This window comes from Micropterus salmoides, unplaced genomic scaffold, assembly GCF_014851395.1.
Source record: "Micropterus salmoides isolate LMB-PRFRI ecotype aquatic unplaced genomic scaffold, ASM1485139v1 Ms_hic_scaffold_9, whole genome shotgun sequence".
Lineage (NCBI taxonomy): Eukaryota > Metazoa > Chordata > Actinopteri > Centrarchiformes > Centrarchidae > Micropterus > Micropterus salmoides.
In genome coordinates this window covers 22,128,415-22,144,379 of record NW_024044681.1, presented here as the reverse complement: position 1 = coordinate 22,144,379, position 15,965 = coordinate 22,128,415, and the positions used below count along the sequence as shown (strand labels likewise).

Genomic DNA, 15,965 nt, shown 5'->3' with positions numbered 1-15,965 from the left:
TATTGTTTTCAGTTATTCTTTACAGCTTCCAAGACAGTTTTTACTCTGTTTTTACTATACCAAAATGTTTCATGCTGTTGAATGTGAGCTTGACTAGTGTACGCCCTTGTACAATCAGGCTTCACAATCACATATTTCTTTTTACAGAAATTAAATGTGTTCATTACAGTAATGCCACCTTTCTATATTGCTACCTGCCTCAATAATATTTGAAACTGACATGGTGGCCAAATAAAAATAAAACAGAATTTCTGTATTTATATAAAAATGTCTTAATCTTTTCTTTCTATTGTTCATATATGAAAATGCTAACAGTAAGGATTTTCACCTTGACAATGGAAGCAAATAAAGTCCTTGAAAATACATCATGAAAATATTACATATTGAACAACATACATCAATGTCTAAAAGTTAGAGATGAGATGAGTCAAATCTGCATTATGTCATGTAATTTACCACCACAAAGGTAGGTCAGTAGAAAGTTTCAGTCCCACCATTAGCCACATGTTAATGCAACCCCAAACTTTTATTTCCATGTGGATCATAAACCAAAGCTTAATACAGAACATATTTTGAGTCCACAATTTCTATAGATGCTGCCTTTTATCTCTGGCTTGATTTTGTGGTTTCACAAATTTGTTTATGAATAATAAGTAAGAGGTTTTCACTAATTCCATAGCTTTTCAAAATAATTTTCACATTTTATATCACATTCTTTATCTTTTATCATTCTCTCACTTTATCTAAGGTGTTAACATATTGTATACTCGACGGTACGCTAGACACCATTCATGATCATTATGTGTTTTTCTCACTAGATACTAATAAGCATGCATAACATACTGTGTTAAGTATGGGAGTTGTGTATACTCATTAGTATCTGAGTTATGCAGACACACAAAAAAACCCACAAAAACTGTATATATCTTTCTTAATCACTCCTTTAAAATTTATCTAGTTCCTGCTATTTAATGAACACTGATTTTTCTTTTACACATACCTTTAAGAATATTTCCATATATTTACAACATGAGGGTGTGTCAAGGAGAGAAGAGCAAGTTCTTTCTCTTGAGTATTTGCACTTGCAAGTCTCTTATTGGCTTTGGACCACCACTTGCGTACCTCACATTATGTCCTGATCAAAGGGTATCTGCATGGTAAAAATATGTACAAAAACATTGTACAGTAAGGAATTACATAATAGCTACACGATGCAAAATTTTTGCTGTAGCACATTACACATGTATGCTCTCTCTGTTGGACTAATTTTCTTCCTGCAGCATATCAGATTTTCCTTCTGAGAAGAAGAGAAACATGGGACCATAAGCTAGAAATGAGCAGCAGAGGGGAGTTGACAGCAGCAGAGGGGAGTTGAAGTGTGCACAAGGACTGCAGGCTTAACGTCACTGAGTGCTGATAACAAGGTACAAATAGAGGTCATGATAAATGTGAGCTTACTGTAGGTGTGCTCATGGAGCACATGGGTTTAGAAGCTCAGATTCTTTGGCTCCTTTTGATTGCAAAAACACATTATGAAGCTGCACCCCTGGACCATACACTGGCTTGAAATGATGGATTATTCGTTTTGACAATGACACAACTCTATACATTTCTTTTGAACCCAACTTCAGATCATGATATCATGAGATCAGCACAAAGATTGAGTCTGGACAGTTGTAGATGGTTGGTCCATCCCCAAATGACCAGACAAGCAACACATAGATAATTAAGTACTTAGATGACATATTATGGCATGTTTAATATTGAAGTTACAGCCAGGATAAAATTCTGACTTAATTCAGATCCATTGTCCCCTTACAAATGCAAAGTGAGAGTAATTCTGCAAAAGGATTGTTGATTTTTGAACTCAACTGCCAAACAAATACATACCTCCCTCCGCCCCCAGAACTTCAAATGTCTGGTATCTCCAGCTTTGAAACATTATTGCCCTTGCCTGGTCATGTAACTTTCTTCTCTGTTTATACTCTTCAGACCTTTTCCTCTTTGGCTGTTTCTCGGCCATCTCTCTTTCTTCACAGTGCCTTGAATCCAGCACATTTAACAACATATAGGACTCTCTCTCTCTCACTGCCTCCCTCCCCACAACACTCCTGTGCATGAGCACTAACTGTTGCCACTATCTTTGTTTTCCATTTACAGAACCAGAGCTGTATAAGAAAACTTATGTGCTAAAGCCTATCAGGCCAAACAAGAATCAGATTGACATTGGGGTAAACACAAGGTCAAAGTCACGAACAGAGAGCTAGTGAACCGTGAGGAAATATTCACTGAATTTAACAAAAAGTGTATTGATTACAATCACTTACAATCCCTAATTAAGTAACTCTTAGGGCGTTGACGGGAGAGGGGACACGCTGGGCGCGTGCCGAAGCGCAGTTGGAGAGTCAGGAACAAGCAGAGGACAAGAGAGCGAACGACAGCGTGTGTCGCGCTTTTGTTGGTTGAGGCGTGGTTCCCAGAGGGCATTCCTTTGTTTCCCTAGGAGGGGCTTGTCCGGGTCCCCGAGAGAGTGTTTTTCTTTAGACATATTAAGGTTAATCAAAAAAAATCTATTGGCACGTATTTTAATCAAATATCTTCCCACAATCAAACCTCAATTGTCAAACGGTTGTTCCGTTCTTAGTTTAAGCACTTGATAAAAAGGAAAACAATTGTCAGTAGTTCAACTTTGAGGTTAGCATCTCAGAATGACACACATCAGAGGAGAAGAATTTAACTAGCTGGATATATTGGCGGTTACACGTTCTTAGAGAATATAGGCAAGACACACGAATGGCATCAGATTATTGGACATGATAAATACCGAGTGACATTTATACATTAACGGCATTTCAGAAGATGGCATGTAATACTTATTTTGTCCACTTGGGGGAGCTCGGGTTACATGAGGATAGCTCTGATTAATCCTAAAACAATCTTCTCAGAAGCTAGGGAATTTAGTCATTTTTAATCTTAAATTCAAGCTGGAAAATTAATCGAGTATAGGATGACATTTCTTTATCATCATTTCTAAAGGAGGTGTCAGAAAGTATTGTGAACAAAGCATTGGTTACAAAATAAAATGAACAAAGTCAGGTGACCTTGCTGAAAATTACAACACTGCAAAACTTATTTAGATTCTTTTCGATTACAAATAGCAACAACAACAACATGATAACATAACTACTCAAATGTGTAGTGGATGTAGTGGAGAGACCTAGTCAAGTAACTTTTAAAGATTTAATTAAACAAGGTAATGCTTTGTTTTCACAAAGAAGTTCAGGGCTGTCACTGGTGTCCTGGAGCTTCTCACACCTGGGCATGAAAGAAAAATAACCTTTGATGTGAGGTAATTGAACAAAGAGGAAGGTCAGTTGCCATGGTTACGTGTGTGGGGGGGCAGTTTAGGGTTTCCTGCCCTCTCTTAAGAAGAGTTGTTCAGGAAAACGCTAATCTCTGGTCAGTGTTCCTTGTGTCATTTTAACAATCAAGCACCGCGTTATCTGGCTGCGGTATCAGAGGTGGCAAGTTTTATGATCAGACTTCCCAGAGACAGCACTTAGGGAGAGAAACCTTTCACCTCTTCCTTGGAGTCGCTTCAGATGTCTGTAGAGGGTTGATAATCAAACCCCCTCCTCCTTCTCTCTGGGAGAGAAAATAAAATGCACAAATCCACGCTGTTGGTACACAACAAGCACATTTCAACAACAAGGTAATTCAAAGTGCTTTACATAAAACATAAAAGCAACAGGGAAATATAAAAAATATAAAAAAGTTTAAAAGTTAAATAGAAAATAAAAACAGGTAGGTCTCCCACCTTTGCTTATTTTACTCCTTTGATTCCCCATCTCCCACTCTATCCCCCCTTTAACACTTAGGGACTCTAACCCTAAGGGAACTCTAAAGAGTAATTTATACTTCTGCGTCAAATCGATGGCGTAGGTGACGGCGTAGGCTATGGGGCTACGCCTTAAGTGCACCTCCTCAAAAATGTAACTACACGTCAAGTCGATGCGGATCGTAAGCTTAGTGATTGGTCGGCTGGGTAGCCTCGCAATGCCTCCAAGCCGACCGGAAGTACCCCGCGCTTTGAAGTAACATTTACTAGCTGCCAAAACGGTAGCTGTAACACAGTGAATCAATATATTTGGCCGTCGCAACCCGAGCGAAATGACTCGTTTCACTATCAGAATGTGATCCATTCTGTCGGTAACATTTGAAAAGGCTACACCAGCCGCACGTATACAATTTTACCCCCATTTATGTTAGCGGAGCGCTAAACCGGAACTTAGCCTGCTCGGCCAGCAAAAGTCAACACAGTGGACACTTTAGCGCTACTGCTGACTAGTGTTTGGGGGTGTAATTGCAGAATAACGGACACACCTACGCACAAGTATAAATCAAGCGGCAACCTCCGGCTCTCACTTCCGATACCAATACGGAAGTATCTCAAACTGCAATTCATTGAGTGGCCACTTGAGGCTGGCTGCAGAAGGGAGCCAATCTCCATTGACCCTTATGTTAAAATGCCCAACTTTACAGCAGAATAAAACATGTTTACAGCCTGGTTCAAAAAATGGTTTTAGTGCATATCGCTAATTTTGCCCTTTGTGACAACTGTGAGGGTAGTGAATTTTTTTTTTAACTCACCTGTTTAAATCATATTAAGCCTTAAAGTTCTGCATTATTAGGGGTGTGGCTGCTTTGATTGACAGGCGCCATTAGCCGCTGCCACTGCTAGCACTCAGTCCGCCGTTTATTAGCCTCACTCAGCTACACAGAGCTCTGAGGCTCAGCCTGTCGGAGCCTTTTGGACATTTCTACATGCAGATACTGGATGAATAATGGCCGGCTGTGCAGTTCATTGGAGAGAGAACCTCCAGTAAATCTGTGTTCTACTTGGTGAGTGAAATTCCTGTATTTTATTTATGTGTTAACATTTAACAGGTATCACTGTTGGCATATAGCTTGTTAGCTTAACGTTAGCTTGTTACGCTAATTAGCCAGATACGAGCAGACCCAAGCTGCTAAGTTAGTTTAAGTAAGTAAGTTAGTGTGTTCTAACCACAGCTTTTAATGAGTCAAAGACAAGTCAGCAAGAAGGGAGAAGCCAAAATGTAGCATTATTAGATTAACCTTAGTGTTATTACATTACATTATTACATTACATTAGGGTGATAATGCTTTGAAGAAAAGGCGTCTGTGTGAAGTTGTAACGTTAAGTAAAGGCTCAGCTCTGTTAGCTGACGTTATGTTATTGGTAACTTTTACTAACAGGCGATGTGAGATTTAGCTACATCCTGTAACGGTATCACTAATCAGTACTAGTCAGATACTATTATTAGTGGCTACACCTGATCCCGATGGACACGAAGGGTTTAAAGGCAGAGAGCCAAGGGGGGAGCGGCTGCGGAGTTCTGCCTGAAACTGTCACACCGAGGAGCACTGATGCCACTATTTGAGCTAGCTGTCTCTCCCGAGGAGAGCCATGCACCTCTGTTTAAAAACAATAACGTTATGCTACTCTTTGTGGGGTTCATCAGTGGGGATGATTGATTCGAAGTACATATTAAATGCAGTTTAGAGTCATCAGTTTATTACACTTAGTACATGCAGCATTCCTTGAGATTCAGCAAACAGTCAGTGATAACAGTGATAACTGCGTTTGATCAGCGACGTTTCTGATAAGGAGCTTAAGAGGTGGATGCATAATTCGGCAGAACAGCTGAGCAGAGATTTACATCCACCTTTTTTGTCAGCATATAATGCGCGTTATGCCTGCAGACAGGTATCTGGTCTCTAACTAGGGCGATGGTTTAGTTAAGGCGAGAAATTAGGTGTGTGAGAGCCGTCTGAGTTTGTTTGGTGGGTTAGAATTTGCCAAAAAAGGTAGTACAGTTCAATAAGAAATACAAAATAAGATCCTTATAATAAACATTCAATAAGATCTGACTTGAGTAGTTATTGTTGCAGTGTCCAGCAGAAAACTGTAAATTGCACATATTAGTAAACAGTGTATTTCACATTGCCACCCCTTATTACTGTCACATGCCAGAGAGGTTATCATGCTGAGGCGATCTCAGAGTTCAGTAGCTTTATGGCTCTTTGGAGGAAGCTGCTTAACTGTCTACCCATTGTTGTCTTTACAGGTGCCAGAGGAGCTGATTGCAGAACCCTCCAGATGTGATTAGCTGTGTCCAGCTCTACAGGAGAGAACAGCTCCAGCTTCCAGCTCTACAGGAGAGAACAGCTCCAGCTTCCAGCTCACAACACCTGAACACTACTGATGTGAAATTATGACACTGGGTCCTTATCAACAGATTCTATCATTATTATAACTCTCAACACATTTCAAGTCATACAAAACTACTTTTACATTTGTAACCTTTTAATATTGATGTTTTCATGAATGCAAGACAAGAGTTTAATTTATTAAACTATTGCTTGTGTATTAGGAATACTTTGTTATAAAGTGTATCAAACTATTTATACATAATAAAATCATTCTTCATTGATCATCAGTTTCATATTTTAATTTTAAATAGTATGATCTAAACTTAACAATATTATAGTTAACAGCTGTAAATGAAAATATTAAGATGTTATTTACAGGCTAACATTTTACATATGTTAGTAGAAAGTAAAAAATGAAAGGTTGATGTTACATACTGTTTTATTTTGACATTTCTTTAAGAGACAAATGTGACATTGACTGAGAAGTTACTCTGTTGTGGAAAAACAAAGAATTATCTGCACACTGAAAAGATGTGAAGCCCTGTAGGAGGTGTCATTTATTGCGACCTCTGAGAAGGTCTTGTGTGGTTTACATTGTATAGACTCACCTATTTACTACATGTGCATTTGATCAGCTCTGAGACCTCAGAGTTTGCAAGGTCACAATAAAAACCACCTAGTGGGAATCATAATTACTCTGTGCAGATCATTCTTTGTTTCAGCACTTATGCACAGGATGGTTTGGATGTGCCCACATTATTCTGTGTTTAAACTAGACTTATATCAGAGCAGCAAACAAGGCACTCTTCAGAAACTTCAGGCTCTGTTATTCAGTATATGGGTACTGGGTGTATGGCTCCTTATTTATCTTAAAGTATAAGGTAGAAAGTAAAAATACTCCTGCACACACAGAAATACACTACATAATTACTTTTCAACATTTCATGTGAAACATGTTTGGGAGTATTTTCACTTTTCAACTTAGACTGATGTTCTTAAGCAAGAGTTCAGCTTTAATGTTTCATGTTTTATCTGTGGTATACAATTAGCTTTTCAGTAAGTAGTAAAGACAGGGAGTGCTAATATATATAGAATTTATTACAAGTGAACCATAAACAATATCTTTTTTTTAATGGATCTATAATACAAATATGGACAATATTTAAAAGTCAAAGTAAACAGAAGGAGAGAACGCCTTTCCACATCAGTCCACCCGATCAGCACAATGAGGACTTCCAGGTCTCTGCAGCTCTCTGGTACCAGCTGGGACATCTGGTCCACAGTGTGACTCTAGGAGGAAAATGTGTAATAAATTCTTAAGGTGATAAAAAATAGAAAAAAAGTAAAAAGTAAATACAGATGATTCTTTAATAAATAGAATATTGTGGTGAAGTTAATTTTCTAACGTAATTTAATTCAAAAAGTGAATCTTTGATATATTCTAGATTCATTACACAAAGTGAAGCATTTCAAACCCTTTTTGCTTTCATCTTGATGATTACGGTTTACAGCTCATGGAAATAAAAACTCCACTATCTCAAAATGTATAAACATTTTAGAATAAAAATACATTTCTGTATTATCAATTATACAGAAATAATTGGAGAAGAGCTCTCTAATCAGCTAATTAACTCTCTCAGTCTGGTTCTGATGCTCACAATGAACTTTTCCTCAGTATTCTAGAGATGCTCCTCTAAAAGATGCCTCACTGTTTTAATGTTGACACCACTATTATGTCACATAAGTGGGAGAAAATGGATCAAGGGAGACTCTTTAAATGTTTTTGTGTTGTCCTTTTAAGACAGACAATTTTATATCAGCTGTCAAATGTCCAGTAGCCAAGACTAGCAACGTTATTTTAGACTCAAAGTTTAAGCTTTGAGTAGCAGATGTGGAGGCATCAGATCCTCAACAACAATCTTGTGACAAATATAAAAAGTACCTTTCTCTCACAAGTGTCCTATTCCAGACAATAATCCCACACAGCCCTGCCGACAGCAGCAACGTTACTCAAAATAGCGGTGTTGGGAATTAATTAACATGATAACAGCCATGGCTAACATTTTACAAGATATACAGCTTCCATCATGTAACTAAGGACTCTACCGCTAGCTTATTACGAGTAACATACTGAGGTGACGTCCAAATAAACGACTCGTAACCGCTGTAACCAACGGTATGTAAAAGGGTTAATTGATTTGCTTGAAACTGTTCGTTTGAGCTGTAACGTAAAGTAAACTAGGTAGTTAATAACTGATTCATAGTTAATGTTAACTGTCAATGTTGGTCTCAACAAAATCTAACTTTAAAATAACGTTAACGTTACCATATTTATATATTAAAAAGCATTTATAACCTTGTGAAGTATAATGTCAATAACAGATATGTGAGTTATTTAAATATTTTCCAGTGTCTTACCTTGACTTTAGCTGGTAATGTCGGTAAACTGCTAACAACCTCCAACCTCCACCGTACAGTACCGCAGAATAGCATTAGCTCCTTAGCATGAGCTAACTCGGTCACGTCGAGCTAGGCGGGACTGGTTTCAGCAACAGGTCACCTCAGCTCCACCTACGACCCGCCTCTTTGCCCATTTTTGGCTCTTCAGAAACCAATGGGTGACGTCATGGACGGTACGTCCATTTTTATATAGTCTATGGTATAAATGCATACTCCTGCGTAGGGTATACGTGCATAGCCTACGGCGTAGGTACACACGTAGAGGCCTTAACCCTTTAACACTTAGGGACTCTAACCCTAAGGGGACTCACTAGTGTAAGACAAATAACAATGAGAAGAAGCATAATCAAGACACATGTAGACTCCGAAAAATGTCACAAACACTGCAGGTGCCACCATGTTTTTAGCCATATGATCCAACAGATATTGGAGAATGGAATATTGTGTCCTCTCTCTGGGAGAATTTCACAGTTCTGAAGTATGACTAATATTTCCAAGTATCAGCAGACAGCAACACGTGCAAACACCCAAACCAAAGCAGAGCTGGATTTGCTGTGCAGATCAGGGGATCCATTAGTGCTTCTGGGCAGTAGCTCTTCCCTAGAGATAGCAATTTATGTGATCTGTGTGTCTGTGGAGAGGATGATGTCACGCCTTACATATGCCTGTTGGGAGCACAAGCCAAAGAGGAGGAATTGTATTGAATTGTGTACGTGTGTGTGCGTGTGTTTCATGTTTTTATCTCCCGGTGGGGACTCCACTTTGGTCCCCAGAGGTAGAGACTGCTTTTTTAAGGTTTAGGGTTTAGCTTACAAATAGGTTAAGAGTAGGGTTAAGGTTATGCATGTAGTTTTGATGGTTAAAGTTTTGTGTAAAGGCTAGTGTTTGCGTAGCATCGGCTTATTTATGAACATTTTAGTTTTTCAGTATTCTGTATTTTTTTCAGAATAAAGTGTACAAGCATAATCGTGGCCCGTGTGTTTTTACATTGAAAAATCTGAGCTTTGTCCGGAATCCAGGCAAATGAAGGTGGCCTTGCTGGGTCAAACATTGGCTATAATTCTTTGTTTCCAGTTTCAGAAAGTGAAGTAGAGATGCTTCCGCTCTTAAACAATGAAATTAAATTCTCAACCTTGCATTGCATTGTTTTTTGTCATTCCTTTATTATTTGGCAGTTGTCTAGTTTTTATTTGACCTTTATTGTTTAGAATCTAGGCATTGGTGAAAGTAAACTCAAAATATTTAATAAAACTTTTAAAAGCATTTAATCAAATGTAGGGATCTGCTTTCCCTGTATTCACAGTCCAGCCTTGACTAACAAGCGTCTCTAACACAGAACATGCACAGTGACATCATCCAATACAAATCATGATCACACCATGATTTTCCAGTCAGACAGGGGGTGAAAATCACAGATGGAGGCAGGGTGGGAGAAAGACAGGAAAAGAGCCGGAATTGAAAACTGATCGAGGGAGGGATATGAGGACACAAAGGGAGAAAGGTTGTGCCCTCACTGTCACAGTTGCTGATACCAGTGATGAGACAGGGACATGCACAGCACCTGTTTTATGTCTGCATGTTGGCTGTTCCTACAGCAGATGTTAGGGTGTCTGACCCTATGTCTCGACTGGTGCCTCAGGGCAAAAATTATTTTTAAGTTGTGCAGTGAGCAGCTTTTCAGAATTACGTGGATTTCCACACAAGTAGGGTGCAGTTAATGCTGAATTTGAAGCTTTGTCCTTGACCGTGAGAGTATATTTTTTTCTGAAACAATGCAGTTCATCTGCCAGGAGGACACGTTTCTGCAACACAACGGAGGTGTGTGATCTCTCTGAAGTTTGGAAGTGCTGAATCTGACTTATAAAGGGAAAACTGGACTGTCTACACCACATGATAAAGGCATTCAGCAATTGCATTAATGTCATCTTAAGTAAGTTGTTGGACCAATTCCAATTAGATTTGTGTTTGTTTAAATAAAACAGACTGATTTACATGAATCAGCTTGGTCTGTTTTTCCACGTCATTAAAATGTGATTTACACTTTTCCGTTTTACTAATTTGAATGGGACTTTAACATTATAGGTGACTGTACACACATCACACTACTCCTATACACACATTAGGAATTCAAACCTACAGCAAGATGCACAAATCTTCTCTCTCCTTATTTTTTCTTCATCCATTTCTTTTGAATGTTATACTTAATGTTATTCTAGCCCTCATAAATCCCGTCACTGCCTTTGTAGCTTGGAGCATTTTCAAAGATTTGCTTTCCTCATCAGTAAGATCAGGAGTCTCAAACAGTGTATTAAAAAAACCGAAAGATAGAAAGTGCTCAGAGTTCTGTTGTATCGGAAATTGATGGCAACAACTTTAAAGATCATGACCATGATCAGTGTCTGTGCATTGAGTCAGTGGCTCCGTATCTTATTATTACAGTGGATGTAAAACTATAGATTTATGGATATTTTACAGTTGTTCAAATACATCTGGCAATTAATTTTGAAACAGAAAATATTTTGCATACTGTATTTATAATTGTTATGGCTAAATCAATTGACTTCATAAACAATAAATATATACAAATGAGATGACCTTAAGATATGTATGTATGGTTTTGTCTAAATGTAATGCTTTAGAGAACTCAGTGCAGAACATTTCTAAACAAATTTGACCATAATCAGTGTTGCTTGGTTTTGGTCTTTCTTCTACCTCTGCAGCATAGGAACCTGAAAACAGCCAAAGTAGAAAACAGCAGTACAGTCGTTGCAGTCAGCAATAGTAGCAGTACATCAAAACAGTAGTATGAGTACCATGGCATCTTATAGGCCTCTGTACGCAGGTGAGGAGCCCCTTTATGGCGCATCACATACTCCACCCAGTAGATGGCCCGATCCATGGGTGCCATTGGCTGATCTCTGTGCAAACGTGACAGTCTTTGCATGTTCTGTCTGTAGCTTTCTTGATGGAGCACTTCATTAATACCTCGCTCAAAACTGTGGCCACTAACGTCACCCAGCTGAATGATCTTTGCTGCTCCTCTCTCCTGCAGACGTAGAAGGTTGTCATACTGGTCAAAGAACAAGGGTATGCCAAGCACAGGGACCCCGTAATAAATGGCCTCCTGGACTCCGTTGGTTCCTCCATGAGCAACAAAGACTTTGGTCTGTGGGTGGCCCAGGAGGTCCTTCTGTGGCATCCAGTCCACTATCAGGGTGTTTTTGCCCAAAGTAGAGGGACGCTCCCCTTTGTGCCTCCATATCACCTGATCAGAAAATGAAAAGAATCATTATGAATTAACTGTATATCTCTACACCAGTTTTACATCATGTATTAACGCTAATGATGATAATACATTTTGTATGTAGAGCACTTTGTAAAGAAAAGAACCTTGAAATCTAGAGAAAAGTAAGAAAGTCCAGAGTAGTGTAATAGTGTAGCGAAGTTCTAAAAAGGTGGGTTTTGATCATTGTGTAGTGCAGTGTAAAGTGTTGTACAGATGGAGTCCTTGATTTACACAGTCCACCATTTATTAGGTAACATTAATCTGTGTCTATCCATTTTCTATACCCACTCATTAGACTCCCTGTGCAGCTTTCAGGAGTCTGTCACAGTGCTAAAAATACATTTTTATTTTAGGTATTACTTGGAGGACTGATTTTTGTATTTTTATCAATTTAGCTGTAAAGTATTGCTTTTTTGATGGATTCATTGCTGCATGAATATCTTTCTCTGGATTAAACATTTACATTTTATGTCATTGCAAAAGTGAATCACTCAGTATGTTTTACCTTCTGAGGCATCTTGGCAAAGACGCTGGCAATTTCATCAGCTACCTCTTTGGGCAAAGCGTTGACCAAAGTGCCCAGAGTCATGATGATGACTCCGTGCTGCCCAGCACTCTGAACAAAGTCCTCCAGGTCTGCTGGCAGAGGTTGGGCTGGTTTGCACTGGAACCCTCCTATGTAGATAACATTCGGCATTGTGGGCCGAGGGAAGTCAAACACAAAATCTGACCTGAACAGCCAAATGTCTGCCTCCTGAAGTAGCGAGATGATGTCACATCCACCCTTGATATATTTATCACAGATGGCATCATAGCTTGGTCCCACCATGAATTTCTGCTGGAACACTACAATGCTGTAGAAAAAAATGTTCTTGATCCTCTGGATGAAATTCATTTTGTCCGTTAAGCCTGACCCTGGCACTGGGATGTAAGAGAGCGGTGAGGGGGCTATCGCAAAGTGGCCTTCTCCGCTGGTGATCCAGCGAACATTGAGCACCATGGGCAGTTTTAGATACTTGGCTAATACAACCCCTGCTGCTATGGCTGGGTCAGTGAGAACAAGATCATATTGGGAATCCATGAAGGTTTTGATCACCTTTTCATCATCAAAGACTTGAAGGGACACTGAATGGGCCCTAGAAATCATTGAAAGGAAATCCTTGGTGAGTTTGAAGAAAGTAAGTGCTGAAGCCCCCTCTCTCTGCGCCTGAAAAATGGTTAGAAAAAGAGTTGTGAGAAAGTGATTCTCTTCTTCTTCATCTGAATGACTACATTAATCACATGGGGCCCAATACATTCTTTTATGATTAATAATTCTGTTTTTAACTTTATCCTGTCTGCTTTTAGAGGACTTCATATTGCTGAAACAGCACTTGGTAAGGTAACTAAAGATCTACTGACCTACTGCTGACTGCAAACAGTGTCTGCTAGATGTCAGTTATTACAGACTTAAGTGCTACCTTTGATATTTTATCAACTGCAGGTCTACAGAAAGTGGCACATGCTTTTATCTATTCTCAGATTGATTATTGCAATGCACCTTGCACTAGGTATCAGCCGGGTCTCCCTCCACTGTCTCCAGTTGGTTCAAAACACTGCTGCTCAACTCATTACCAGAACAAAGAAGCATGATCACATCATCCCTGTACCTCCCTACGCTGACTCCCTGTTAGATTTCAAATTGATTTTGAAATGCTCTTGCTCACTATTATGCTCTTGCCTTTAATGTCATTGCTCCTAAATACATTTCTGATTAATTTACCCGGTATGCGACCTCTCTACAACTGAGATCCACAGATGGGGGCTTACTAGTTAATCCCATGTCACCGTTTTGCCCCCAAACGATGGAAGTCTTTGCCTACTGAATACAGAGACAGTAGGCTAGTCCCTAGACAGTCCCTAGTTTCTCTTAAATCTGTGGTCTAATGTATGTTTGATTTATTTATACTATTTCTATTTATTTAATCATATTTATCTTAAAGCACTTTGAAACACTGTCAATACACTCTATAGAAATAAAAATTATTATTTTATTATTATTACCCTCATATGCTCCTCTAGGTACACCTCAAAGAAATCCTCTAATCCTTCATTCATTTTGATGGTAATGGATGTGTAGAGAGGAGACTTTTCTGGGATGTACCAGCTGGTGGATGCCCTGATCACAGTGATGTTGTGTCCCCTGGCATGAAGTTCTTCTAGCAGGATCTTCATATTGACCCAGTGGCTGCCATCTACAGGATACACCAGAATATTTCCTCCACCGCAAGACGGTGTGAAAGAAATCAGACAAACACTGAGGAATACAAGTATTCCACACACACGATGCAATGGCATGGTTCCTAAAATGTGAAAGAGAGAAATTATATAATGATTGACTGTAGGAAGGAAAACTTAGCCCAAACTGTGTCAGAAAGCAGTTTCCAATATAACGTAGTAACTATCTACACAGTCAAAGTTAAGATAATGATTGAGTATCATAGTTTTCCTCGATTCATTAAGTCAGTTCTTCAGTTTTGAAACAATGAATCCAGAGGGATGTGAAGGAAAAGGTAGAGGACACCAGAGAGGAGCAGGAGGAAGAGGAGGTGAAGGTGGAGGTTTACAATCTCTGGCCTTTCCCAGACCAAAGACAGGATGCTATGCCAGAATAATTTGTGGTTTGGTGTGTTGAGCTGTACAGTACACCAGGGAATAAAATCTGTGAAAATGTATACATTTGGTGTTTCTCTGTTGTGTTCATCATGTGAAAATATTTTTTGAGGGGAGAACCCCAAGCAACATTTCTTATAAACAATGTTTATACTATTGTTTTGAATTTATTTCACCAGTGTGTAAGACTGCGTTGTAGTGTGTGTTTGAGTGCTTGTGTGTTATATCTGAGGGCAAAGTTTGGTTTTTAAGTGGAGAGCTTCATCTTGACCTGAAAATAGGATGTTTGGGGATTTGTGTTTAGACTTTTGAGAAAAGAGCCTTAATTTCAAGAAATGTTTTTGAGCAGTTGAGAAAAACTGTAAGTTGCCTTTACATTGGGTTGTTATTCATCATATTTTGCATGTTATAAGTAATCAGAATATTTTCTTTGATTAGACAACTTATACAGTATTTACATGCTACTTTCATCCTCACTTCTCTCTCTCTGAGAGGCACAGACCAGTTTACCAGCAGTGACAGAGAAAAACTAGGCACACCAGAGGTGATGTTAACACAATTTTAGAGGTGTTAAGAGGAATTTGTGTGTTGACGGGGTGGTCACAGTGACTAAAGAGGGATGATTCATTTTTCAGGCTAAGCAATGACTGATGCAGTCCATGCCGAGGATGAGTAAAATATAAGAATAGGAGATGATAGGATCAAGGAAAAATAGGAGTGAGGCAAATTTAAAAAATGCTGTGAAAGTACTACAGAGTTTTACAAGCACATACATGAAACTAGTAACAACAGAAATAGTAAATTCCGAGAACAAGATTGTCAAGGTTGATGATCTAAAATACCATTTGTGGGGAAAGGATATATAAGATGGGTTGTAGCCAGTGCAGTTCAGTTCTGAAGAATAAAGACCATCTGCAGAACCAAAACTCTGACTGATTGATCTTGCAGCACTATTCCATCAAATCCTTCATTTATTATTTATACCCCACAAGACCTCTTCAGCTTAAGATATGATCTAAAAGTAATGTGCTTAACAATGGATTTTTAGGTACAAGTTTCTGCTGGTAAAAAGAAAACCAATGAATCTACAGGTTATTTTATATTTTAACCTGTACCTTGATAAGAAAATAGGCCTATAGTATGATGCCAGCCATAATGTGCGTGAAATTCACTTACCCATGCTCAAGAGGGGCAACAGTAGTCCTATTTGCAGGCAGACTGAATGTCCATCTAAAGGATTCCTTACGCATCTGAGTTCAAACTCCAGTCTCAAAGGTAAATGAGTTACATGTGGCTCATGTCACATGAAGATACTGCACTGCCATGCATGTTC

The 15,965-nt window shown here is 38.9% G+C and overlaps 1 protein-coding gene across 1 annotated transcript; it reads right to left on the bottom strand.

Moving 5' to 3' along the window:
- Positions 1-9,837: 9,837 nt before the first annotated feature.
- On the bottom strand, positions 9,838-15,965 carry ugt5d1 (UDP glucuronosyltransferase 5 family, polypeptide D1). Its single transcript, XM_038708534.1, has 4 exons — positions 15,809-15,965; positions 14,024-14,322; positions 12,486-13,187; positions 9,838-11,959 (listed from the first exon to the last, which is right to left on the bottom strand). The coding sequence occupies exons 1-4, from the start codon at positions 15,810-15,812 to the stop codon at positions 11,375-11,377; spliced, it is 1,590 nt and encodes a 529-aa protein (XP_038564462.1). The 5' UTR covers positions 15,813-15,965; the 3' UTR covers positions 9,838-11,374.

Bases quoted from the DNA above. Each gene is read 5' to 3' on its own strand.
- ugt5d1 (XM_038708534.1), bottom strand. The intron at 13,188-14,023 runs GTAATAATAATA...ACCATTTTTCAG, and splicing joins ACCTAGAGGAGCATATGAGG to GCGCAGAGAGAGGGGGCTTC. The intron at 11,960-12,485 runs GTAAAACATACT...TTTTCTGATCAG, and splicing joins TTGCCAAGATGCCTCAGAAG to GTGATATGGAGGCACAAAGG.